The sequence below is a fragment of the Odocoileus virginianus genome, chromosome 17 (genome assembly GCF_023699985.2).
Source record: "Odocoileus virginianus isolate 20LAN1187 ecotype Illinois chromosome 17, Ovbor_1.2, whole genome shotgun sequence".
In the NCBI taxonomy this organism is placed as follows: domain Eukaryota; kingdom Metazoa; phylum Chordata; class Mammalia; order Artiodactyla; family Cervidae; genus Odocoileus; species Odocoileus virginianus.
This window is the reverse complement of record NC_069690.1, coordinates 11,568,400-11,595,847: the sequence shown is the minus strand read 5'-3', so window position 1 is coordinate 11,595,847 and position 27,448 is coordinate 11,568,400. Positions and strand designations below refer to the sequence as shown.

General features: G+C 46.7%; 1 protein-coding gene across 1 annotated transcript; it reads left to right on the top strand.

Moving 5' to 3' along the window:
* The first annotated feature begins 14,517 nt into the window (after positions 1 to 14,517).
* On the top strand, positions 14,518 to 25,714 carry CHCT1 (CHD1 helical C-terminal domain containing 1). The gene is made up of 6 exons (XM_020875922.2): positions 14,518 to 14,665; positions 16,775 to 16,876; positions 17,129 to 17,304; positions 18,761 to 18,860; positions 22,175 to 22,370; positions 25,448 to 25,714. Exons 1-6 carry the CDS (start codon positions 14,615 to 14,617, stop codon positions 25,600 to 25,602), a joined length of 780 nt encoding a protein of 259 aa, XP_020731581.2. The 5' UTR covers positions 14,518 to 14,614; the 3' UTR covers positions 25,603 to 25,714.
* Positions 25,715 to 27,448: the final 1,734 nt, after the last annotated feature.

The window sequence follows — 27,448 nt, the reverse complement described above, 5'->3', positions numbered from 1 at the left end:
AGTGCCTGAAGAACTATGGACGGAGGTTTGTAACGTTGTACAGGAGGAGGTGATCAAAACCATCCCCAAGAAGCAGAAATGCAAAAAGACAAAATGGTTGTCTGAGGAGGCCTTAAAAATAGCTGAGAAAAGAAGACAAGCTAAAGGCAAAGGAGAAAAGGAAATATATACCCATCTGAATGAAGAGTTCCAAAGAATAGCAAGGAAAGATTAAGAAAGTCTTCCTCAGTGATCAATGCAAAGAAATAGAGGAAAACAATAGAATGGGAAAGACTAGAGATTTCTTCAAGAAAATTAGAGCTACCAAGGGAACATTTCATGCAAAGATGGGCACAGTAAAGGACAGAAGTGGAATGGACTTAACAGAAGCAGAAGATATTAAGAAGAGGTGGCAAGAATACATGGAAGAACTATACAAAAAAGTTACATTACAACCCAGATAACCACGATGGTATGACCACTCACCTAGAGCCAGACATCCTGGATTGTGAAGTCAAGTGGGCCTTAGGAAGCATCACTACAAACAAAGCTAGTGGAGGTGATGGAATTCCAGTTGAGCTATTTATTTCAGATCCAACCAGTCCATCCTAAAGGAACTCAATCCTGAATATTCATTGGAAAGACTGATGCTGGAGTTGAAGCTCCAATACTCTGGCCACCTGATGGGAAGAACTGACTCATCTGAAAAGACCCTGATGCTTGGAGAGAATGAAGGCAAAAGAAGAGGGCAGCGGAGCGTGAGGTGGTTGGGTGGCATCATCCACTCAATGGACATGAATTTGAGCAAACTCCAGGAGACAGTGAAGGACTGGGGAGCCTGGCATGCTGCAGCCCATGGGGTTGCAAAGAGTCAGATACAACTTAGCAACTGAACCACAGAACAAAAACCAAATAGAAACAAACTGACATAAAAACCTCCCTGGTAAAGATCATTGTAAAATGTAGGAAAGATAATCAAGAAGTGCTGAGTTTTGAGTATTATTGTTTCCAATATAATTTATTTAATTGTAAGTTAATAATTTTATGTTTACAGAATTAACTTTTTTATTGTGGTAAGACATATATTACACAAAACTTACCACTTTAACCATTTCAAGTATACAATTCAGTGGCATTAAGTATATTCACAATGTTGTATAGCTATCACCATCTATTTCCTGCAATAAACTTTTCCATCAGCCCAAACAGAAATTCTAACTATTCCTTCTTTCTCTCAGATGCTGGTAACTTTTATTTCTGTTTTTTTTAATATAAGTAGAATCATACAATATTTGTTCTTTTGCGTCTGACATTTCATTTAGCATAATACTTTCAAGACTCACACTATAGCAAGTATAAGAATTTTATTCCTTATAAAATAATGGCATTTGCAGGAACATGGATGGAATTAGAGATTATCATACTAAGCAAAGTAAGTCAGAAAGACAAATACCATATGATATTATTTGTATGTGGAATCTAAACTATGACACAAATGAACTGAGCTATGAGACAAACAAGCACAGATAAAGAACAAATTTGTGCTTGCCAAGGAAGGAAGGACTGGGAGTTTGGAATTAGCAGATGCAAACCATTATACATAGGATGGATAAAAAGCAAGTTCCCACTGTATAGCACAGGGAACTATATTCGATCTCCTGGGATAAACCATAATGGAAAAGAATATGAAAGAAGAATGCCTAGGCCTCCGAGCAACTAAGCCCTTGCACCACGACTGCTGAACTTGTGCTCTAGAGCCCCAGAAGGCTTCCCCGATGGCTCAGCAGGAAAAACTGCCTGAAAATCCCACAGGGAAGCCTGGTGGACTGTAGTCCAAAGTGTCGCAAAGAGTCAGACACAACTGAGCAAGCAAGCTAGGTTCCGGGAACCACAGCTACTGAGCCCGTGAGCCCGAGAGCCCGTGCTCCACAAGAGAAGCCACGGCAATGAGAAGCCCACACACTCAAACTACGGAGTACCCCCCTCTGCCACAACTGGAGAACGAGCACCCAGAGTAGCGAAAAAGAAAAATGAAAAATAAAAAAAGAATGTATAGATATATATAGTTAAGTACAGCAGAGATTGGGACAACACCGTAAATCAACTATACTTCAGCTTAAAAAATAAATTTAAGAAATAATATATATGTATAACTAAATCACTTTGCTGTAAGCAGAAATTAATGCAACATTGTAAATCAACTATACGTCAATAAATTTTTTAAAATCCATTCCTTTTTATGGCTGAATAAAATTCTGTTGTATCAGTCTACCGCATTTTCTTTGTCCATTCATCTGTTGATGGACACTTGAGTGTTTCCACCTTGTGGCTATTGATAATAATGCTGCTTTGAGTACAAGTATGTATTTGAGTCCCTGCTATCAATTTCATTTAATGTCTGTGTTGAACAAACGGCTGGCAAAATTGCTGAAAATTTACCGATCGGCTCTGGTGAACCTGTTAAGAGTCTGTCAGAGCTGGTTCTAGAACAATGCTGAAGAGTCCATTATTTAGCAAATTAGGCCCAGCAAGGACCAATTTGGGATTCAACTCCAGCATCTTTTGAATGTGCCTGATGATCAGAATCGCCTGGGACATCTATTGAAATATTGATTCCCAGGCCCTCATGGGAGATTCTGATTTCTAAGCACCGAGGTGAAGCTTCGTACTCATCAGAATTTGTCTCAGTCTGGAAAACCTGATATGAACCTCTAGTACCATCAAATCGAGTCCTGAAACTGAGCAGTACAAATATAGTACTCTAAAAAAGAAGAGGTGAGAGTAAGTCATTTTGGGGGAACTTGCTGGAAATTTGGGGGTGTCTTTTTTTTCTTTCCAAAAATCCTCCCCAACTCTAATATTCACTGACCACACAATTCTCTCCCGCTCATCTCCCTGAATCCCATCTTAGGAAAGAACAGCATCCAGAGACAGCCAAGTGGAAATCATCAGGCCTAGCAATTTATTTTCCTTTCTATAAATTTTTAAAAATTAGTTAATATTTAAATGTTTGGCTGTGCTGGGTCTTCATCGCTGCGCAGGCTCTTCTCTAGCTGCAGTGACAGGGAATTCTCCAGTTGCGGTGCCCGGGCTTCTCCTGGCGGCGGCTGCTCTTGTGGTGCACGGGCCCCAGGTGCACGGGCTTCAGTAGTTTCAGCTCTTGGGCTCAGTAGTTCTGGCTCAGGGGTTGAGTTGCTTCACGGCACGTGGAATCTTCCTGGAACAGGGATCGACCCCTGCACTGGCAGGCGGATTCTTATCCACTGTGCCACCAGGGAAGTCCAGGCCCAGCAACTTGACATGACCACAGAAGCCTACCCATCATTCAACTGTTTAGAAACATGCTCTGAAGTTCTCAGGGTGCCATTCTGCAGTGTTATTTTGATGCCCTGACAAGATACTCTTAGAGCACATGAAACCCAAATTAAAACGGTGCTACCAAAAAATAAAAAAAAGTGAAATTAATCCCGGGCTCCATTAAATGGAAATCTATAGTAAATATCAGATAGGAGTGAAGAAAGAAATGTACCAAACATTTTTGAGATCTGTTTTTCTGAAAAGAGAGGAGATGGAGAGATGCAGAGATGTGTCTGGGTCTTCCCAGTGATGGAAGGCTTCACACAGGCAGTCCAGTACTGACTGGCTCTCACCCTTGTATTAGTGTAACAGGGGCTTCCTTCCCACTGGTAAAGTCTGGATGTAGGCCCCTGGCAGGGGACACAGAGTTTCAGCTTTACTGGACTTGGTCAAGCCTTCTGCTTCATCCTTGGTTTCTTGGGTTGGGTCTAGAATTGATTAGTTAGGCCTAAAATGGACTTCCCTGGTGGCTCAGTGGTAAAGAATCTGCCTGAAGATTAGGAGATGCGCACTCGATCCCTGGGTCAGGAAGGTCCCCTGGAGGAGGGAATGGCTACCCACTCCAGGATTCTTGCCTGGAGAATCCCATGGATGGAGGAGCCTGGAGGGCTACAGTCCATGGGATCGAAGAGTCAGACACGACTGAGCAACTAATATTTTCCTTTTTTTTTTCAGTCCTAAAAATCCCTTGCCTTCTTCCTCCATTCTGTTTCTCTCCAGACTGTGTTTCTGGCATTTTTCAGTATCTATTTGAGTGCTTCCATGAGCTCAGATTTAAAGACCCATCTGAAAAACTACTGCTGAGAAATAGGTCCATATGCTTAGGATAGACCTCTTAGATCACTGGTTCCTAACTTTCTGGGGGCTACAGACTTCTCTGATTGCTTGATGAAGGCTGTGGAGCCTCACATACAATTTGCTAGTTAGAATTTCTTTCTTTCTTTTTATATGTATTTGTTTGACTGTGCTGGGTCTTAGGTGTGGCTTGCAGGATTTTAGTTACAGCATGTGAACTCTTAGTTGCAGAATGTGGGCAATAGTTCCCTGACTAGGGATTAACCCCAGGCCCCCTGCTTTGGGAGCATGGAGTCTTAGCCACTGGACCACCAGGGAAATCCTTCATTAGAGTTTCAAAGGATTTGTTGACTCTCTCAAGACTGTCAGCGAATCCATGTCAAGATACTCTTTCGGGGGACTTCCCTGGTAATCTGGAGGCTAAAACTATGGGCTCCCATCAGGGAACTAGATCCCACAAGCAGCAAGCAGAGAGTTTGCACACTGCAACTAAGGCCTGGCACAGCCAAATAAATAAATAAATTTTTTCAGATACTCTTTTGGGCATTAAAATATGCACACTACTATCTATAAAATAGATAACCAACAAGGACTGACTGTATAGTACGGGGAACAATACTCTGTATCTTGTAATATCCTAAAATGGAAGAGAATGTTAAAAAAAGAATGTATATATGTATATAGATATATATGATTAACTGAATCACCCTGCTATACACATGAAACTAACACAATATTGTACACCAACTATATTCCAATAAAAACTAAAAAAGACTGTGTCTTTGGTGGTGACTCAGACCCTGGTAGCCTTAGAGTACGGATGCTGTGGCCCTCAGCTGGGAACTGTCTCAAGCCCTGCAGACTCAGCACCCCAGCTATGACAGGAATTTGAGTGGCCCTCTTTTTCTCGAAGTCTTGATAGAATTCTAATCAGATAATTGGTTATTCAGAGCAAGATCAAGAGGCTTCTTCTGGCAATGCTCAGAAGCTCTTGAGTTTCTTATCAAAGAGAGGAATAGAGCAGAGTTCTTTGGGGGAATAAAAAAGCTCTGAGTCACTGTTTAATGCAGAGAGAGATGGGAAAATCTTCAAGTCTTTGGGAGGAAGTGTAGGCAGTAGATGTTCAAGTCATTTTCCATGTCCACTGAATTCACAGCATAGAATTTTGTGAGCTCTAGCATATGCACCTGGGGTGAAGGGGTAGGGATGGAAAAAGCAGATAGGGTAGGGGGTCCCTGGAGAAAAAGAGCCAGTCATGGCTTTCTTGACATAAAAGAAACCAGTTAGGCTTAAGGTATTTTGTCATCTAAGCCTGGCTGCAATGCTTCCCCTTGATCAGGTCTCAGTAATTAATGATCTCAAAAGAGGAGAGGGAAAGCAAGGACAAAAGAAAAGCAGTCAAGAAACAATAGCTTGGACTTCCCTGGTGGTCTAAGAGCTAAGAATCTGCCTGCCAATGCACAGGATGTGAGTTCAATTCCTGGTCCAGGAAGATTCCACATGCCTCGGAGCAACTAAGCCCGTGCACCACGACTGAGGCCACATGGCCAGAGCCTCTGCTCTGCAACAAGAGAAGACCACACATTGCAAAGAAAAGCAGCCCCCTCTCTCTGCAACTAGAGAAAGTCCATGTGCAGCAATGAAGACCCAGGGCAGCAATAAAGCAGAGTCCTGGTTCTCCCTCGAGGGATGTACAGAACAAGCTGATACTTACCTTTGAGTTCCACAGAATCTAAGGCCCCTACCCAAGTAGAAGTTAGAATGATGATGTTGACCTTTTATGATCCTCATGTTGTTGTTTAGTAGTTCAGTCGTGTCCAACTCTTTGAGACCCTACGGACTGCAGCACACCAGGCTTCCCTGTCCATCATCATCTCCCGGGCCTTGCTCAAACTCATGTCCATCGAATCAGAGATGCCATCCAATCATCTCATCCTCTGTCGTCCCCTTCTCCTCCTGCCTTCAATCTTTCCTAGCATCAGGGTCTTTTCCAATGAGTTGGCTCTTCCCATCAAGTGGCAAAAGTACTGGAGCTTCAGTTTCAGCATCAGTCCTTTCAATGAGTATTCAAGACTGATTTCCTTTAGGATTGACTGGTTTGATCTCCTTGCAGTCCAAGGACTTCTCAAGAGTCTTCTCCAACACCACAGTTCAAAAACATTGATTCTTCGGTGCTCAGCCTTTTTTATGGTCCAACTGTCACATCCATACATAACTACTGGAAAAACCATAGCTTTGACTAGGTGGACATTTGTCAGCAAAGTAATATCTCTGCTTTTTAATACACTGTCTAGGTTTGTCATAGATTTCCTTCCAAGGAATGAGTGTCTTTTAATTTCATGGCTGCAGTCACCAGTTGCAGTGATTTTGGAGTCCAAGAAAATAAAATCTGCCACTGTTTCCATTGTTTCCCCTTCTATTTGCCATGAAGTGATGAGATCAGATGCCATGATCTTAGTTTTTTGAATGTTAAGTTTTAAGCCAGCTTTTTCACTCTCCTCTTTCATCTTCATCAAGAGGATCTTTAGTTCCTCTTCACTTTCTGCCATAAGGGTGGTGTCATCTGCATATCTGAAGTTATTGATATTTCATCCAGCAATCTTGATTCCAGCTTGTGCTTCATCCAGCCCAGCGTTTCTCATGATGTACTCTGCATGTAAGTCAAATAAGCAGGGTGACAATATACAGCCTTGACATACTCCTTACCCGATGTTGAACCAGTCCATCATTCCATGTCCAGTTCTAACTGTTACCTCTTGACCTGCATATAGGTGTCTCAGGAGGTAGGTAAAGTGGTCTGGTATTTCCACCTCTTTAAGAATTTTCCACAGTTTATTGTGATCCACACAGTCAAAGGCTTTAGCCTAGTCAATGAAGCAGATGTTTTTTTGGAACTCTCTTGCTTTTCCTATCATCCAGTAGGTGTTGGCAATTTGATCTCTGGTTCCTCTGCCTTTTCTAAATTCAGCTTGAACATCTGGAAGTTCTCAGTTCCCATACTGTTGAAGCCTAACATGGAGAATTTGGAGCATTACTTTGCAAGTATGTGAAATGAGTGCAATTGTGAGGTAGTTTGAACATTCTTAGGGTTCCTAGTGGCTCAGTTGGTAAAGAATCTGTGCAATGCAGGAGACCTGGGTCAGGACTGGAGAAGGAAATGACAACCCACTCCAGTATTCTTGCCTGGAGAATTGCACGGACAGAGGAGCTGGGCAGGTCACAGTTCATGGGATCACAAAGAGCTGGACATGACTTTGTGGCTCACTTTTTTTTTGTGGCTAACTTTTTTGAATATTCTCTGGCACTGGAATGAAAACTGAGCTTTTCCAGTCCTGATGTTGCAGGAAAGGGGGCGCCTTCCAGGGCCCGAAACCGGGCTCGTCTAAAACTTGGAAATGAATTGTCCAAGGAGACACACGTGCTGACAAAGCAAGAGACTTTATTGGGAATGGATGCCCGGGTGGAGAGCAGGAGGGCAAGGGAACCCAGGAGAACTGCTCTGCCAAGTGGCTCTCAGTCTTAGGTTTTATGGTGATGGGATTAGTTTCCGGGTTGTCCTTAGCCAATCATTCTGACTCAGAGTCCTTCCCAGTGGTGCCTTGTTCAGCCAAGATGGATGCCAGAGAGGAGGATTCTGGGAGATGGTTGGACATGTGGTGTCTCCTTTTGACCTTTCCTGAACTCTTCCGGTTGGTGGCAGCTTATTAGCTCTGTGTTCCTTACCAGGACCTCCTGTCATAAAACAACTCATGCAAATGGTTACTATGGTGCCTGGCCAGGGTGGGCGGCTTCAGTCAGTGTGCTTGCCCTACCACTGTGGCCACTGCTGAGTTTTCCAAATTTGCTGACATATTGAGTGCAGCACTTTCACAGCATCATCTTTTAGGATTTGAAGTAGCTCAGCTGGAATTCCATCGCCTCCACTAGCTTTGTTGGTAGTGATGTTTCCTAAGGCCCACTTGACTTCACATTACAGGATGTCTGGCTCTAGGTGAGTGGTCACACCATCGTGGTTATCTGGGTCATTAAGATCTTTTTTTATAGTTCGGTATATTCTTGCCACCTCTTCCTAATCTCTTCTGCTTCTGTTAAGTCTATATCATTTCTGTTCTTTATTGTGCCCATCTTTGCATAAAATGTTCCCTTAGTATCTCTAATTTTCTTGATCTCTAGTTTTTCCCATTCTGTTTTTTCATTATGACCCTCCACAACGTCAATCAACTGAAGCATGGATTCTGTCGACCTTTGCCCCAATTCTATGCTGAATTCCTCTCTAACCCCTGATCCATATCATCAAGGAACATGCCAGCCTGCAGAAAGTGAAGGGTGGACAAATTAACATGCTCACTTCTACCCTCTCCACACCCCAGCCCCTCCTGCTTAAAGTATGTGGCACTAAGGATTTTTTAAAATTAAATATTGGAGGAATGACTCTATTGAAAGAGTTGTCCTGCCCGTCATTTTATGCTGACCAATTGGATTTTGAAGAGTGTCTCCCAAAGGCAATGGATTTTTGCTTTGTCTTAGTTAATGCTGAGCATTGAGCATTTGTGGCTGCTGTTAGATTTAATTGTCTCTTCAGGCTACTTCCTACGGTTTATAATAAAGCCATTATGAAAATAGGGCAGTCATCCAGAGTATAGGATTTGCTGGAGGCTCTGGGAGGGAAGAGGAGGGGTAAGAGTAGGGAGCAGGCAGAGACAAACAAGCTCTGGGGTTCTGATACCTACTTCCCCCTTCTGAATTTTAGATACTGTTTGGGGCTGGTGGAGGAATAAATGTACAAATATTCTTTGTTTCTTTGTGTGTGTGTGTTTTCTACCAGTCTTGGTCCATATTCACATCCACTTACCTAAGTTTGAGTCATAATGTGACAATCTTTTGTGACTTTTTGTTTTTTTTGGCCACGTTCTGTAGCACGTGAGATTTTATAGTTACCCAACCAAGAATCAAACCTATATCCCCAGCATTGGAAGCACAGAGTCTTAACCAGCAGACTACCAGTAAAGTTCCCATGTTCTGTTTTTAAACTTAGCATTATATTACATTTTTAATGATGTTATTTATCCTTTATGCTTTGCTGTGTGCTGTGTACTCAGTCATGTCCTGCTCTTTGCCACTCCATGGACTGTAGTCTGTCAGGCTCCTCCGTCCATGGGATTTTCCAGCAAGAATACTGGAACAGGTTGCCATTTCCTTCTCCAGGGGATCATCCTGACCCAGGGATTGAACCTGTGCCTCCTGCGTCTTCTGCATTGCAGGCGGATTCTTTACTACAGAGCCACTAGGGAAGTTTCCTTATTCCTTATGAGTAGTTTTTAAAAACATACACAGCTTTCCTTTCTTTCTGACTGTAATTGTAAAGTATATTCATTATTCTTAAAAAATGCAGACAATATGCAAAGAAAGTGAAAGATCACCCTCAAGATTTTGAAGTTTATCCTTCAAAACTTTTTTCTATATATATTAATGCATACAAAAATGGGATCATACCACCCTGCCAAACTACCCATGACATTTTTCACAGAACTAGAACAAATAATTCTAAAATTTATATGGAATCATGAAAGACCCAAATTGCCAAAGCAGTCATGAGGAAAAAGAACAAAGTAGGAGGTGTAACCCTCCCAGACTTAAGACAATACTACAAAGCTACAGTATCAGAATAGCATGATACTGGCACAAAAACCGACATATGGATCAATAGAATAGAATAGAGCAATAAACCCACACACCTACAGCCAACTAGACTTCAACAAAGGAGGTAAGAATATACAAATGAAAAAAAAAATAGTCTTTCTCCAAGTGGTGCTGGGAAAGCTGGAGAGCCACAAGCAAATCAATGAAGTTAGAACACACTCCCACACCACACACAAAAATAAACTCAAAATAGCTTAAAGACTTAAATGTAAGACATGACACTATAAAAACCTCTAGAAGAGAATGTAAGCAAAACATTCTCTGACATAAATCATACCAGTGTTTTCTTAGATCTGTCTCCCAAGGTGATAGAAACAAAAGCAAAAATTAACAAATGGAACCTAATCAAACTTATAAGATTTTGCACAGCAAAGGAAACCATAAACAAAATGAAAAGACAACCATGAACTGGAAGAAAATATTTGCAAATACTGTGACCAACAAGGGCTTAATGTCCAAAATAAACAAACAGCTCATACAACTCGATAAGAAAATAACAAACAACTCAATCAAAAAAATGGGCAGAACACCTAAATAGACATTTCTCCAAAGAAGACATACAGATGGCCAACAGGCACATGAAAAGATACTCAACATCACTAATTATTATAGAAATGCAAATCAAAATCACAATCAGCTACCACCTCACACTGGTCAGAATGGTCATTATTATTTTTTTTAATCTACAAATAAAAAGTGCTGGGGAGGATGTGGAGAAAAGGGAACCCTCCTTCACTGTTCGTGGGAATGCAAATTGGTGGTAATGGAAAACAGTATGGAGGTTCCTCAAAAACTAAAATTAGAGTTGCCACATCATTCAGCAATCCAACTCCTGGGCATATATCCAAACAAAAATCATAATTCAAAAAGATACATGCACCCCTGTGTTCACAGCAGCAGTATTCAGAAAGCCAAGGCATGGAAACAACCTGAATGTCAATTGACAGATGAGTGGTTAAAGAAGATGTGCCACATATACACAATGGAATACTACTCAGCCATAAAAAAGGAAGGATGCCATTTGCAGCAATATGGATGGACCTAGAGATTATCATACTAAGTGAAGTGAGTCAGAAAAAGTAAGACAAGTGCTATATGATATCACTTATATGTAGAATCTAAAATATGACACAGGGGCTTCCCTGTGATTCAAGTAAAGAATCCACCTGCCGATGGAGGAGACATAGATTCAGCCCCTGATCTGGGAAGATCCCACATGCCACAGAGCCATTAAGCCCATGTGCCACAACTATTAAGCCTGTGTTCTAGAGCCCAAGAGCCAGAATTACTGAGCTCACATGCTGCAACTCTTGAAGCCTGAGCACCCTAGAGCCCATGCTCCAAAACAAGAAAAGCCACCAAAATGAGAAGCCCGTGTACCACAGCTAGAGAGTAGCCCCACTCTCCACAACTAGAGAAAGGCCTGTGCAGCAACGAAGATTCAGCACAGTCAAAAAAAAGAAAAGAAAAAAATAAACTAAAAATAGATAAAATAAAAATCTTTTTAAATTATAAAATATGACACAAATGAACTTATCTACGAAACAGAAATAGACTCACGGACAGACAGAACAGACGTGTGGCTGCTGTCAGGGAGGGGATGTGGGGGAAGAGTAGCTTAGGGGGTTGGGATTAATAGATGCAAACTATTACACAGAGCATGGTAAATAGAGAGCAATATTCCATATCCTGTGATAAACCATAATGGAAAAGAATAAGAGAAAGAATGTATATCTATGTATAACTGATCACTTTACTGTACAGTAAAAATCAGCACAACATTGTAAATCAACTATACATACACCAATAAAATAAATTTTAAAATAAATGGGATCACACCATACATGGGATTTTAGTTTGTTTTCCATGTCATTAAATATAGAGTAGTAATTTAAAATTTTTAAGTTTTAATTCATATTTAATCTAAATTATTCATATAAATTTAATTTGTATAGTGAAAGTCAGTCGTATCTTAATAACTGGGCTTCCTTGATGGCTCACATGGCCAAGAATCTGCCAGCAATGCAGGAGGCTCGCATTGGATCCCTGGGTGGGGAAGATCCCCTGGAGAAGGGGATGGCAACCCATTCCAGTATTCTTGCCTGGAGAATTCCATGGACAGAGGAGGCTGACAGGCTATATAGTCCATGGAGTCACAGAATCAGACATCAGTACTGTTTTAGTAGTGAAGTATTTTTTAAATCTATTTTAACTTTAATATTAGAATAGTATTTTTTTAAAGTATAGATGTGCCACAGTTTATTTACCCTTTCCTATCCATGACAGCTGTTTCCAAACTGTTATCACCGTAACAGTCCTCATTTACATCTTCTCTGCTGCTGCTGCTAAGTCACTTCAGTTGTGTCCGACTCTGTGCGACCCCATAGACGGCAGCCCACCAGGCTCCTCTGTCCCTGGGATTCTCCAGGCAAGAACACTGGAGTGGGTTGCCATTTCCTTCTCAAATGCACCCATGCAAGCTAAGTCGCTTCAGTCGTGTCCAACTCTGTGCGACCCTATGGACACAGGATTCTCTGTCCACAGGATTCTCCAGGCAAGAATACTGGAGCGGGTTGCCATTTACAGGATCCTCTGTCCACAGGATTCTCCAGGCAAGAATACTGGAGCGGGTTGCCATTTCCTTCTCCCACATCTTCTCTCCATAAGGCTAATTGCTCTAAGTAGAACTGGGAAAGAATCTACCTACAATGCGGAAGATACCCCTGGGTTGGGAAAATCTCCTGGAGAAGGAAATGACAACCCACTCCAGTATTCTTGCCTGGAGAGAATTCCATGGACAGAGGAGCCTGGTTGGGCTACAGTCCATGGAGTCTCAAAGAGTCAGACATGACTGAGCACCTACACTTTCAGAATTTAAGGGTCAAAGCAAATGCCTATTTAACATTTTGCAATACATTAAAAAAAAACTAATTACCACTCCCAATAGAAGTGTGCCAAAGAGTTCCTCTCCCCCCACTCTTGCCAATATAATTACCCTTCTTAAAACAGCGGAAAAATAATCTTGAATTAATGTTCAGAGAACACACCTTTCAGTTTGGAACAAACCCACCTTGTCCTCTAGGAAAGTCAAAGTGCAGTCGCTCAGTTGCGTCCGACTCTTTGCAACCCCATGGACTGTGGCCCAGCAGGCTCCTCTGTCCATGGGACGTTCCAGGCAAAGAATACTGGAATGGGTTGCCATTTCCTTCTCCAGGGGATCTTCCCGACCCAGGGATCGAACCTGAGACTCCCTCATTGCCGGCAGACTCTTGACCATCTGAGCCACCCGGAAGCCTACGTCTAGTTAAATATTCCTGTCACTCGCAGGTACCGCCGCCAGATGGCGAGAGGGAGGCCTGAGAAGCCCGCGCGGCTGCCAGTGTTGGCCGACGGCGCGCTGACCCCTGCGGTCGAAGGCGGGGGAGAGAGAGGCCCAAACCCAGTGGAGAAAACGGGACCCGGGCCCAGAAAACAGGAAGGGACCGGCCAGGAGAGGGTGTCCAGAGGTCCAAAGAAGAAGATGCTGGTTAGGTGAGGGGGCCGGGGCGGCAAGGTCTTACCACCGCCCTGACCGGCCCGGTGAGCTGATGCGGGATGCCAGGGGCCGCGTTAGAGACGAGGGGCCATGTGGTCCCGCGCCCCGGAGCGCCTCCAGGACAAGCCGGCCGGGGAGACGCGCGGAGCCCGCCAGCCCCCTCTACGCCTGCGGCCTGGCTTCCCCCGACGGCGATGCAGGAAGGAAAAGCCAGGGCGATCCGACTCCTCTTACCCAAACCTCGGCGCCGCCCCTTGTGGCGGCGGACCCAAGGCAAATAACGGGAATTCTGTGCTTCTAGGCTGGTGTTCCAGGAAATGAGATCTCGGCTGAGACCTGGGGCTTCCCAGTCGTGATCCCGGGGCTTCCCTTGTGGCACGGTCGGTAAAGAATCCAGCTGCAATGCAGGAGACCTAAGAGACCTGGGTTCGATCCCTGGGTCAGGAAGATCCCCTGCAGAAAGAAATGGCAACCCACTCCAGTGTTCTTGCCTGGAGAATCCCATGGACAAGGAGCCTGGAGGGCAACAGTCCATGGGGTCACAAGTGTTGGACACGACCGAGAGACTAAACCACCACCTCCCCTGGGACCTACCCCGGGGAAGAGTTATGAGGGTTAATTGAGGTAATACTTGGTGGCTAGCATTTTCGTACACTCGCTAAAAACACCACCAGCATCCACCCACCACCCAACACAGAGGGCTCCCTCCGTTCCTGGAGGCTACGGACGATGGAAGAGAAGATGCATCCCGGGAGAGGTTGAGGATGCTACATTCTCCCTGCATCTTCTACCCCATTGTCCCTGCTCCGAAAAGGACGGCTAGGAAACCTGTTCTCGCTCTCCTCTGGGGGTGGAGCCCAGAGAGGAGCCCAACTCGGTAACCGAGGGAGCTTGAATGGTACACAGGCAGGAGAATTATTCCTAAAGCCTTACCCACGTTCAAAATCGACAGCACCCGACAGTTCTCTCGGGAGAAGGGGTGCCCGCCCCTCCTGGGCAGCTGTGAGCCCCAGCAAAGCCCGGGGTGTGCCTGGCCCCAAGCTCCTGGCTCTCAGGGCGGGCTCCAGGGCACCCGCAGGAACCCGGGCCGCGTGGGGAGGGGGCTGGGCTCTGTGTGGGCCGTTGCCATGGTTTTACCCCGAGTTCCGAATGCCACTCCCTGAGTCACCGGGGCCCAGAAGCAGGAGGTGGGAAGCCTGAGGGGACCCGGGGAGTGCCGCTCTGGAGCCCATCAGCGCTCCTGTTGAGATGGAAGCCTCCGACGGGCAGGCGGGCGAAAGGGAGGAGCCACTAGAGGAGGTGAAGTGAGGCTGGGCGTGTGAGGGGGGCGGAAAGAAGGGCCCTGCAGGGGCTGGCTTGGAAGGCAGAGAAGATGAGTGTCAAGGAAGGAGAGAGGGGGGAACAATTGGTGAGGTTCCCCAGTTGGTAAGAGACTGAAAGAACAAGAGAAGGTTAACTCATGCAGACAGATGTTTATCCAGGACACACATACCTGGCAAGATGATGGGGGAGATTCCTGGCAAGATGATTGTCAGTTATGAAGACTCACAGGCTGGTGTGTGTGTGTGTATGTGTGTGTGTGTGTGTGTTTATACATGTGTGGTTTGTATGGGATGTTTATCCAACTGACCAGCCAGGGTTCCCTCTCTCTGGAGTCTGGAGGAGCCTGTGTCCCGTTCTCTCTGCATCTTTCTCCCTCCCTTTGCCTGGAACTTCCCTGTGTCCCCTGAACACAGACAAGACTTAATGCTCACTTGTGTTTTGGCTCCCCCATGAGGCATGCAGGATCTCAGTTCCTTGACCAAGGATTGAACCTGTGTCACCTGCAGTGGAAACTTGGAGTCTTAACCACCACACCACCAGGGAAGTCCCTACGCCCCCTTTTCTGGGAGGCTTTTTAAAAGGCAGGTGTAGATCTCATGTCAATCTAATCCTGTGCTCTGACCTCAAGCGTTATTCCAAAGTCACCTCATCATGATTCATTTTCAACTTCTTTTGCCCCAGCTTGCTGTCAGAAAGTTCCTTCTCATCATCACCATTACTGTCACCCACTTTCCTGAGTGCCTATTAGCCTGGCAAGAAGCTAAAGATTAGGGATACAAAGAAGTGGGCCTGGGACTTAGGAACTCAATAAGTGTTTGCTGAATGAGCGAGTAAATGAATGATGATCATACCCTCTGCTCATCTGTAACCAAAAATAAAGAGTTCTAGCCTTACAGAATCTGTGGGAGAATAAGATGAGTTAGTGTTGGTACTTCCTTGATGGTCCAGTGGTTAAGAATCCTTCTTGAAAATCAGGGGACACAGTTTCCATCCTTGGTCCAGGAATATCCCACATGCCTCAGAGCAACAAAGCCCCTGAGCCTACAAAGCCTGCAAGCCCTAGAGCCATGCTCCACAAGGGAAGTCATTGCAAGGAGACGCCTTCATACCACAATAAAGAGTGGCTCCTGCTTGCCACAACTAAACAAAGCCCCCTTGCAGCAAAGAAGACCCACTATGGTAAAAAAATTAAATAAATAAATTAAAAAAAAAATCCACCCTCCAATGCAGGGGACCCAGGTTTCATCCCTGGTTGGGGAACTGAGATCTCATATGCTGTGAAGTAACTAAGCATACTCACTGCAACTAGAGAGAAAGCTCACAAGCCACAATGAAGACCCAGTGCAGTCCTCCCCTCGAAAAAAAAGTTAACCATACACAGAAGGAGTTTAGTTCAGTCGCTCAGTCGTGTCTGACTCTTTGCAACCCCATGCACTGCAGCATGCCAGGCTTCCCTGTCCATCACCAACTCCTGGAGTCCACCCAAACCCATGTCCATTGAGTCGGTGATGCCATTCAACCATCTCATCCTCTCTCGTCCCCTTCTCCTCCTGCCCTCAATCTTTCCCAGCATCAGGGTCTTTTCAAATGAGTCAGCTCTTCACATCAGGTGGCCAAAGTATTGGAGCTTCAGCTTCAGCATGAGTCCTTCTAGTGAATATTCAGGACTGATCTCCTTTAGGATGGACTGGTTGGATCTCCTTGTAGTCCAAGAGACTCTCTCAAGAGTCTTCTCCATCACCACAGTTCAAAAGCAGCAATTCTTCTGTGCTCAGGTTTCTTTATGATCCAAACAGTAACAAAAAGAGTTAATGTTTGTCAAGTGCTTTGCAAAATTAGTTAGTATACAGAGCTATAATATTATAAAAGAAACGGATGAGGTGTTCTTGGGTTTCTAAGCAGGGATTCTCAGAGATGGGTTTCCTTTGCCCAGGACTCACTGACCTGAGTGCTGGGTCAAGGAGGAGGTCCCTGGGAAAATGGAGAAGGGCTTTGGCTGGCATCTGGATTGGTGATTGCCCAGCACTGCCTCTCAGGAGCAGTAGCCCAAAGCCGCCAGCTGACTGCTGCCCCTGCCTCCTCCAGGGGACGAACACACCGAGCTTAGAGAGGAGCCCCAGTACCGGCCCAGCCAAAGACTCCCTTGTGCTCCATGCCAAGGGCCTCGACCAGGACACCTTCAAAATTGTGAGTAAGGGGCCAGCCTTGGACCCATACCCTGTTTCCCACAGGTCAGGAGACGTGGGTCAGAACCTGCTGGCAGGCCTCGGATCCATAGTTCATGGCCCCACTGGATGCACCCTTGGGAAGGAAGTGGCCTTCTCACATATAACACTGAGTCAGAAGGGCTGCAGCTGGGCCAACCTGCTGGCTGTGTGGGGCTGTCCAACTTTCTCTTCTTTCTCCTATGGCCCCTCACTTCCCCTGTTGCTTCCCCAGTGTAAAGAGTATCTAAGGCCACTGAAGAAGTTCCTGCGAAAGCTGCACCTGCCGGAGGACCTTCCCCAGAAGAAAAAACTGAAGTACATGAAGCAGAGCCTGCTGGCCCTAGGGGACCACATCAACACCTTTCTGCAGCACTACTGCCGAGCCTGGGAAATCAAGCACTGGAAGAAGTAGGACAGCCTCCCTACCCTGACCATGACCCTCTCTCCTGGGCCACTCCCTCCAGAAGCGAGGTCACACCTTAGTGAAAATCTCCTAGTCCTTCATCTTAGTGTGGAAGGGTCAGGATCCTGGAGTGAGTGTGGCGAAGAGGGGTGGAGAGAACAATGTCCTCTAGTGACCCAGGGCAGCACTGAATGGATAAAGGACTCTCCTCACCCAGGGATGGGAGTTCAGTTCAGTTCAGTTCCATCGCTCTGTCGTTTCTGACTCTTTGCGACCCCATGGACCCCTTTGGACCCTATCGACAGCACACCAGGCCTCCCTGTCCATCACCAACTCTCAGAGTTTACTCAAACTCATGTCAGTTGAGTCGGGTGATGCCATCCAACCATCTCATCTTCTGTTGTCCCCTTCTCCTGCCTTCAATCTTTCCCAGCATCAGGGTCTTTTCCAATGAGTCAGCTCTTTGCATCATGTGGCCAAAGTATTGGAGTTTCAGTTTCAACATCAGTCCTTCCAGTGAATATTCAGGGTTGATTTCCTTTAGGATGGACTGGTTCGATCTCCTTGCAGTCCAAGGGACTCTCAAGAATCTTCTCCAACACCACAGTTCAAAAGCATCAATTGTTCAGCGCTCAGCTTTCTTTATGATCCAACTGTCAGATCCATACATGACTACTGGAAAAAAATCATAGCCTTGGCTATAGGATCTTTTTTGGCAAAGTAATGTCTCTACTTTTTAATATGCTGTCTAGGTTGGCCATAACTTTTCTTCCAAGGAGAAAGTGTCTTTTAATTTCATGGCTGCAGTCACCATCTGCAGTGATTTTGGAGCCCCCCAAAATAAACTCTGCCACTGTTTCCACTGTTTCTGCATCTATTTGCCATGAAGTGATGGGACCAGATGCCAAGATCTTAGTTTTCTGAATATTGAGTTTTAAGCCAACTTTTTTACTCTCCTCTTTCACTTTCATCAAGAGGCTCTTTAGTTCTTCACTTTCTGCCATAAGGGTGGTGTCATCTGCATATCTGAGGTTATTGATATTTCTCCCGGCAGTCTTGATTCCATCTTGTGCTTCCTCCAGCCCAGCGTTTCTCATGATGTACTCTGCATAGAAGTTAAATAAGCAGGGTGACAATACACAGGCTTGACCGTACTCCTTTCCCTGTCTGGAACCGGGGTGGGAGGAGTGGGGGAAAGAACTCTGATAGAATAACTGCTGTGTGCTGTGGGGGCTCATCACCAAATACAGGGGATTCAAGGCCTGGAGAATCCTGCCCTCCATTAGCCCAACCAAAAATTCAGCGGGCAGGGGTGGTCCCCTGGTGGTTCTGGCCATAAGGCAGGTGCAGGAGGGAGAAGGGCTGGGCGCCGCCCCCTCAGCCTCGGCCCCGCCCCTCAGCCTAAGCTCCGCCCCTCAGCCTCGGCCCCGCCCTCTCAGCCTCGGTTCCCCTCTCCTGCAGGATGCTCTGGCGGTTTGTCTCCCTCTTCTCAGAGCTGGAGGCGAAGCAGCTTCGCAAACTCTACAAGTACACCAAGAACAACCAGACGGCCAAGTTCCTGGTGAGTCTCCCTCCCCCCCGGGCCGGCAGAGGGCTGGGTGGCGTGTTCTTAAATTGTAGGGGGAGGTCTGAGCCTGAAGGGCTGTGTTTTGTTTTTTGTTTTGGCCACAGCACGTGGCCTGAGGGATCTTAGTTACCTGACCAGGGATGGAATCTGGGCCCCCAGGGGTGAAAGCCCGGAATCCTCAACACTGGACTGGCAGGGAATTTCCTGAAGAGCCCTCTGACAGAACAAGTACTCTTGAGTCCTTCCCGTGCTCAATGCCTGAGGAAGACTCCACCGCCACCGGGGTGGGCACGGGGTGGGGCTCACGGGGCCAGAGACTCAGCTTCACCCTCCACCCCTACACCCTGCGGTGAGCGGGCGCAGGGACGTTCCTGAGGAGCCGTGGGTGGGGGCGACCCAGGCCGGGCAGAAAGGCATAGCCAGCTTGGGGGAGGCTATGGAGACCATTGCAAACGCCAGAGGATAAATATACCGGGCAGGCTTTGTCCCAAAACAGTGACTCTCAAACATTTTAGTCTCAGATCACTTCTCCCCTCTTAATTTTTATGGTGCTTAGTTGCTGAGTTGTGTCCAACTCTTTGCGACCCCATGGACTGCAGCCTGACAGACTCCTTGGTCCATAGGATTTCCCAGGAAAGAATGCTGGAGTGGGTTGCCATTTCCTTCTCCAGGAGATCTTCCCAATCCAGGAATCAAACCTGTGTCTCCTGCATTGCCATGCATATTCTTTACCACTGAGCCACCAGGGAAGCCCATAACCCCCAAAACATGTGTTCATATAGGTTACATCTATTGATATTTGCCCTACTAGAAATTAAAGCTAAAGAAAAAATTCAAAATGTGTACCTACTAATCATTTAAAATCAAGGAGCCCTTTATATGTTAACATTTTTATGAGAGAGAACTATATTTTCCAAAACAAATTTAGTGAGAGGAGTGACATTGCTTTCTATTTTTGCAGATCTCTTTAGTGTCTGGCTTAATAGAAGACACTTGGATTCTCATATCTGCTTTTGCTCAGTCTCTTATGATATGATGATTTGGTACATAAGAAAATCCAGCCTCCTACTGATATATATATATATCAGTATATATATAATTATTAATAGAAAGGAGAGGAGTATTTTATTAGTGTTTTCAGATAAAGGTGAATTTTTTTTTTTTGACACCAAAACTCAGCAAGTGGCAGTTACTTAATTGCAGTGTTGAATCTGAAACCATATCAATGAATGTTTGTTTATTAAGCTGTTTGTTTTTGTTTTTTACCACATTACACAGCAGGGTCTTAGTTCCCTGACCAGGACTGAACCCATGCTTCCTGCAGAGCAAGTGCAGAGTCCTAACCACTGGAGCATCAGGGAATTTCTTCAATGAATGTTTTAAAATAGACTCTTTTAAAAAAAGCAGTTTTAGGTTTATAGAATAATTGGGGGTAAAGCATAGAGTTCCAATATTCCACCCTTCCCTGTCTTTCCTTATTAACACCTTGCATTAGAGAGGTACATTCGTATCTTTGATGAACCAATATGGATACACTGTTAATAAATAATGTCCATGGTTTACATTAAGGTGCATTCCTTGTTTTGTACATTCTGTAGGTTTTGACAAATACACAGTAGCATGTATCCACCATTACAGTGGAAAAAGGAAAAGCCTCATTGCCCTAAAAATCCCCAGTGCTCTGCCTGTTCATCCCCTCCTTCTCCCCTCAAGGCCCTTGGCAACCACTGATCTTTTTACTGTCTCCATAGTTTTTCTTTTTCTGGACTGTATAATTGGAAGGTATAGTTGGAATCATACAGTATGTAGCCTTTTCAGATTTGTTATCAATGAACTTTTTACATTAGGTTACATTAGAATCCATTGATTTCTCTCCTGCACTCTGAGTGGATCCCCCTTTCAAGGGGTCTGTGAGGTTAGAATATTTCACAGAGCACCCTTTGAGAACCACTGTCCAAAAGAATAATTAGAGGGAACAGTTTTTATGTACCAGGAGATTTTATGTTCCTTCATGTCATTCTTCAAAAGTAACCCTAGGTGGTAATTAGAATTATTGTCCAGTGTATAAATGAAGGTGCCAAATCTAGGGAGGTGAAGGAACTTGATCCAGACCATGCAGCAAATGGAAAGGATAGAGCTGGGTTCAAACATAATCTCATTCAAAGGAGAGCCCTGCTCTGACCTTATCCTGCCCATTGTTCTAGCTGGGCAGCTATAATGGCATCCTCTGATAGCTCAGTTGGTAAAGAATCCTCCTGCAATGCAGGAGACCTGGTTCAATTCCTGGGTCCAGAAGATCTCCTGGAGAAGGGATAGGCTCCACTCCACTATTCTTGGGCTCCCCTTGTGGCTCAGCTGGTAAAGAATCAGCCTGCAATGCAGGAGACGTGGGTTCGATCCCTGGGTTGGGATGATCCCTTGGAGAAGGGAAAGGCTATCCACTCCAATATTCTGGCCTGGAGAATTCCATGGACTGTACAGTCCATGGGATCGCAAAGAGTCAGACATGACTTTCACTTTCTCTCTGGGTCTTTATTTCATTCCCTGGAACATGAATGTGGGATCGATTCAGTGATCCCTTTTTAGGAGCTGCCATTTTAGTCATTCCTGGATTTCAGCAGCCAAGGAACTTTTAAAAGATGTTTCCAGGCTCTCGATTTTAATATTGCAAAGGACTTTAAAAAATAAGCACCAGGATTTCCCTGGTGGTCCAGTGGCTAAGACCCTGCCCAATGCAGGGGAGCCAGGTTCGATCCCTGGTCAGGGAATTAGATCCCACATGCAGCAACTAATTAAGAGTTCTCATGCCACAACTAAAGATCCCACACGCTACAACTAAAACCCAGCACAGCCATGCATGCGTAGTCACTTCAGTCGTTTGTGTCTGACTCTTTGCGACCCCACGGACTGCAGCCCACCCAGGCTTCTCCATCCATGGGGTTCTCCAGGCAAGAGTACTGGAGTGGGTTGCCATGCCCTCCCTCAGGGGATCTTCCTGACCTAGCACAGCCAAATAAATTTTTTTTTAAAGTCCCATTGCTTCATTACAAACACATAAAACACTATGCTCAATAAAGAGACAGAGGATACACCGGAAAGGAAAGAACCAGCCAAGAAGAGAGAGTTGGCAGCCTGGCCTCAAGATCCCCGTGGTCCCCCATCGCCCCCCAACATCTGTGGTCCTCACTCCATCCTGGGTCCCCAGGTGTGAGGTGCAGCCTGGCCGCAGCAGCTTCCTGACACGGGCAGGGCTCGGGCTCTGGCAGGCGGGCCCCTGTCTCCTCCTCAACACTCTGGTCCCCTTGCAGGTGGCCTTCTGCTCCTTGGACGCCCCGGAGAGCTCCTTGCTAGCCGACCAGGAGGACAGTCTGCCCAAGCTCTGCACGGCCTGGGGGCTCCACAGCGACCTCAGCGGCATGAAGGAGAGGCTGTCCAAGCTGCAGGCCCCGGGCCACCCGGCCTGCCTGCTGGAGGAGCTGAGAGCCAGCAGCCCCTGTGGGAGAGGTATGCCCGGAGGCGCGGCCCGTCTGCCCCCCGGAGCGCCTGACCTGGTCCTCTTCCGGCCGCCCGACCTGGTCCTCTTCCGGCCGCCCGACCTGGTCCTCTTCCGGCCGCCCCGTCTTCTCTTCTGCCCTGCATTTCTCTTTCTGTCCCTTTTCCTTCGCCTTCTTCACTTTTTCTTTTCTCTTTTTTCCCTCCTTCTCTTAGGTCAGCTCACTGTAGGAAATTTGAAATGTTTGTGCGTGCGCGCTCAATCGTGTCTGACCCCATAGACTGTCGCCGGCCAGGCGCCTCTCTCCCTGGGATTTGCCAGATAGGATAAAACAGAAAAGTCACCCATCATTAGGCAGGACTAATAATCATATTTAGGTGTGTTTCCTTCCTGTTCCATCTGAGTTTCCCCCTGGAGGTCTCGGGAAATGTGCCTTTTTCAGCGAACAGGTAAACAAAGGCACACTCCCGTACGATCAGAAGCGGAGCCATTTCTAGCGGCCAAGAGCGGGGACTCCCGGGAGGTGGCCGAGCAGCAGGCTGCGGCCTCTCGGTGTTGGGTGGGCTGTGGGAGGAGGGAAGCGGTCACTCCCCCAGGAAGGCGGCCGTCCGGCCAGATGGCCTGGGCACGGCCTCCCCGGTGACTGTGGCCCCTGGACGGAGGCTGTGGGCTTAAGGGGCGGAGAGTCTTCAGTGAGGGGGGCCCAGCCAAGGCCGGAGTCTGTGAAGGCCCGTTCCGGGCACTAAGGATCAGAGAGATGTTAGACCTCCTACCTCTCACCCTTCTGGAACTGGCTTCTGGGGCCACGTCTAGCTGTTCTTGCTTAGCTCCGTGGGAGAAAATGAAGGCACACAGGGAAACCTAGGACCCCAGAGCGTGGTCCTAAACCAGACCCAGGTGTTCCTCTGAAGGCTGGGCTGGCCGGGGCCGCGCTCAGGGCCTTTTCAGTGGCCACAGCTGGACCAGAGGGAGCAGGGAAGTGAGGGTCAGTGCAGAGGTCCCAGGGCCCCGAACCCAGACCCATGCCTTGGCTCTGTGGGGCCCCGAGGCTCTGGTGCCTACTGCTTAGATTGAGGAAGTAAAACAGACAGTGGAATGAAGGGCGGTCGGTGTCATTAAGACGATTTGGATCAGGCAGTTCATGAATCAGATGAGGAAAGTGTGGTTCAGGCTCCAGAGCCAGGAGGCTCTGTACCTGGTGTATCGTGTCTCTCAATTTCACCCACCCCTGCAGCTCCCCGAAGAGCTGGGCAGGACCGTCCCCCTTTCACTAATGGTCAATCTCAGGTCATAGGGCAAAGGGAAGGTCCGGAGGTTTGGAAGGAGGCAGGTTTGGGACAGGCTTTAGAGAAAGGAAAAAGGAGAGAGATGGGGGAGACGAGGAGGTGGAAGGCAGGTCTGTGTGGAGGTGAGGCAGTGAGCACACAGGCTGGGCTTGGAGGTGAAGGGTGGAGAGAGGAGTAGAGTGGCAGGTAACAGGGAAAAGCTGCAGGTGGAGTGTTAAGTTGGGCTTGAAATTGTGATTCTTTTTTTTAAGTGTTTTTTAAAAAACTGCTTCTTAATTTGGGGCTTCGTTTCGGCACTCGGAACCCTCAGTCTTTGTTGCAGCATGCGAGACCTTTAGTTACAGCATGCGAACTCTGTAGAGGCATGTGGGCTGCAAGTGGAATCTAGTTCCCTGACCAGGGATGGAACCCTGGCCTCCGCCATTGGAAGTGCACATTCCTAGCCACTGGGCCACCAGGGATGCCCCTGAAATTGTAATTCTTAAAATAACATTTGATTATAAACACAAGCATATCCTAGAAAATTAAATAGTACAGATTAACAAAAAATAAGAAAATATAAACATCACATTGTCATCCACAGTTACTACTTTCTAGATGCTTTTCATGTATATAAACACCTGTATTAAACCAAAATGAGACCATGCTGTATGCGTGGTTTTGACTTGAACTTGCTTTTTTCAGATAATTATAGAAACCTTCCTTGTCAGCATCTTCATTGGATTAAATACTCCATTTTCAAATTTTCCCAGTAGTCAAAGATACCTTTTGCACTTAATTTCCCAAACCATGCATTTCACCTAGTTATGTCTCTTAAGTCTCTTTTAACCTGAGTCTCCCTTTTCTTCCACCCCGATGTGTTGAAGAGATCAGGCAGACTGTTCCACCTCCTGCTTTTTTCTTGTTGCTTCCATTTGGCATCTTTGAAGCTTGTTTCTATTGGAGCAGGATTGTAGGTCAAGGGTCCGCAAGGATTCATGTTAAACACATTTTTGACTGGGATACGTTTCAGACGAGGTGCTATTCTTCATACTGTGTTACATGAGAAAACACTAGTATAGGTGGAGCTACCATGACTGGGTGAATCACGGACTCTATCATGAAATTAAAAGTGACCTGTGTGGGGACTTCCCTGGCAGTCCAGTGGTTAAGAATCCACCTTCCAATGCAGGGGATGCAGGCTCGATCCCTGGTTGGGGAATTAAGATTTCCCATGCCTCAGGGCAACTAAACTCTCACGCCCACACGGGTCAACCAAGATCCCACATGCTGCAACGAAGCGACACAGCCAAAAATAAATAAATATTTCTTTTTTAAAAAAGAAAAGATCAGTGAAATTGACACCAGCCCCCCAAATATGACCTTCATGGTGTTCCTTGGGCACTGTGTTCCTGAATCCGTTCTTTATTTTTTTCATGAGTCAGTTCTTAAGTAAAAAGATGGCAGTGGTGTTTGCAAACAACCCAGCAGCCAAGTACTGGAAACTGGGGAGTGAGTGGAGACCGGAGGGGAGAGGAATCACAGCCAGAGCCCGGAGGTCTGTCCTGACTGCACCCCTGGCTGAGACTTGGAGCAGCCCATTTCCTTGCTCTGTGCCTGCGTGCGATCCCTCCGCTGTAAACTGGGGTGACTCCATCTCCCTACCCCACAGGGTTTCCGTGAGAAAAGGGTAAGGGACTTAGGTTGAAAGCAAGGTGAGCTTTTGTTGCTCTTCCTATCATAGCCGGCAAATGGTACAGGCTGAGATTCCCTTACTGTTTGTGATGTCATCAGCACTGTCTCTGACCTTCCCCCTGTTTTAGGTTCTAAGCTTCCTCAAAAGCCAAAACTCAAGAGAAAGAGGATTAAGGAAGCCCCAGACACTCCAGAGGCCTGTCCGGAAGAAGACCAATCTGGGGCTGAGGGCCAGCTTGCCCTGGATCCTGGGGCACTCGCACTTGAGGGGAGAGGGCTATGAGGGACCAGTGAGGGGAAAGCGGAAGCTGTCCTTATCAAAAGGACGCTCAGTCTTAATTGTGTATAAATGGGACAAGGAAATAAACATCATTTAGACAGTTCAACTTGGCTAATCATCATCGTGCATTTTTTTTAAAGTTATTTATTTGGTTGCACTGGGTCTTCACTGCTCTGTGCGGGCTTTCTCTAGTTGCAGAGAGCAGGGGAGGTCTTTTTTTTTTTTAGTTAAAAATAAGTATTTGCCAGCCACCTTCTGAATAGTAAATGGCCCCCATATACACAGGTAAGTAAGAGGCAGTTGCTGTGTCAAGGACCGTCACAGTCTGGGGGGAACACACACACAAATAGACGTTATAACAGGGTAACGCAGGTGTCTGGGGAAGGCCTTGAGGTGACATAGGCGCTGATATGTGTCTCCAGGAGAGAGCGCAGGTGGGAGGAGAATGGGCCAGGAGTCAGTCGGAGGGTGATAGTCTGGTGCCTGCCTGAATCATCTGCCTTGATCCTGCGGGGAACTTAGGGGGGACAGTGACAACGGAGATGCCAGGCAAGGGAAGGTGTTGATGTGACGCGGGTATCAGCCACGTACGTGGAAGTGAGAGAGGGTAGAGTCAGGGGACCAAAGAAGGAACTGTACTGATCGTCTCAAGGGACTTCCCTGGCTGTCCAGTGGCTAAGACCATGCCCCCAGTGCAGGGGGCCCAGGGTGGACCCCTGGTTGGGGAACTAGATCCCACATGCCATAACTAAGAGCGCACACGCTGCAACTAAAGATTCTGCACACCGCAGCCAAGACCTGGCTCAGCCAAAAAGTAATTTTTTTTTTTTAAAGGCAGCTGCACTTCTCTAGGGCATTTTAAATGACTAAAGTAGAACTTCTTTTAAAAAGTCAGTTGCCAATATTAACTTGGTACATTTCACATTAGAAACAACAACAGTTTGAAAAAACTGACCACACCCAGACCTGCCTTCTTGAGACAACCCTTGGCTGGGGCTCAGGTTTCACTGATAATTCTTTCCAGCTCACCGCAGTCTCCACCCCTGCCTGTTGCCTTACACACCGGCCTTCTTCACTCCTTTCTGTTAATAGGTTTGACCCTTTTCGCCTTTTGTATACGCCAGCCTTAGGGTATATACACACACACGGTGACGCTGTGCATGCATAGGAGCAGGGTGGATCTGTGGGACTAAGGTTGACTGGACAGCTCTTGGTGACTGAGTGGGAGATGAAAAAGGAGGGGAAGAGGAGGTTGTGAAGACGGCACATCGTCTCTAGCTAGAAAGGCCAGGGAGACAGTGGTCAACTCCAGGAGGAGAAGCAGGGCCAGTCATGTTCCAAGAACACGGGAGAATCACGGGCTCTGTTCCAGGCAGAGCATCCAGTGCCCGTGAAGGGTGGAGGGCGGGGTGGGGTGGGGGGACCAGAATAAATGTGTGTGACCCTTTTTCCTCTCCTCCTTCAATCTGTATTCAGGAGTAAATATTATCAAAGGTTTTAAATGGTAAAATGAACATCAGTGTAGACCTGAAGGCCAGGGACAGGAACGCACCAGTGGGGGGGGGGGGGGAGGGCCACCCCATCTCTTGGGTCCTCCCACCCATTGCCTGCCAGAGGCGAGAGGACAGAGGCTAATGCAGGGGTCTGGGGCCAGCCTCACTGGGGGGGCCCCGCCAGTCCTGACAAAGCAGGGAGGGTTTGTGAGAGACGAGCAGCCGGTCGGAGGGTGCTTCTGACGACTGGGGGCTCTCCACTTTTCTCCCGAGCGATGTCACTGACAAGGTCCCAGGGGAAAAGCCGGCTGTTGGGGGAACGGACCAAAAGAAGCAAGTGACCTCGGTGTGTGAGG

Coding starts and splice junctions, on each gene's coding strand:
- CHCT1 (XM_020875922.2), top strand. CDS start 14,615: ATGGAAGCCTCCGACGGGCAGGCGGGCGAAAGGGAGGAGCCACTAGAG. Junction 17,305..18,760: donor GAAATCAAGCACTGGAAGAA/GTAGGACAGCCT, acceptor CCTCTCCTGCAG/GATGCTCTGGCGGTTTGTCT. Junction 18,861..22,174: donor ACCAGACGGCCAAGTTCCTG/GTGAGTCTCCCT, acceptor GTCCCCTTGCAG/GTGGCCTTCTGCTCCTTGGA.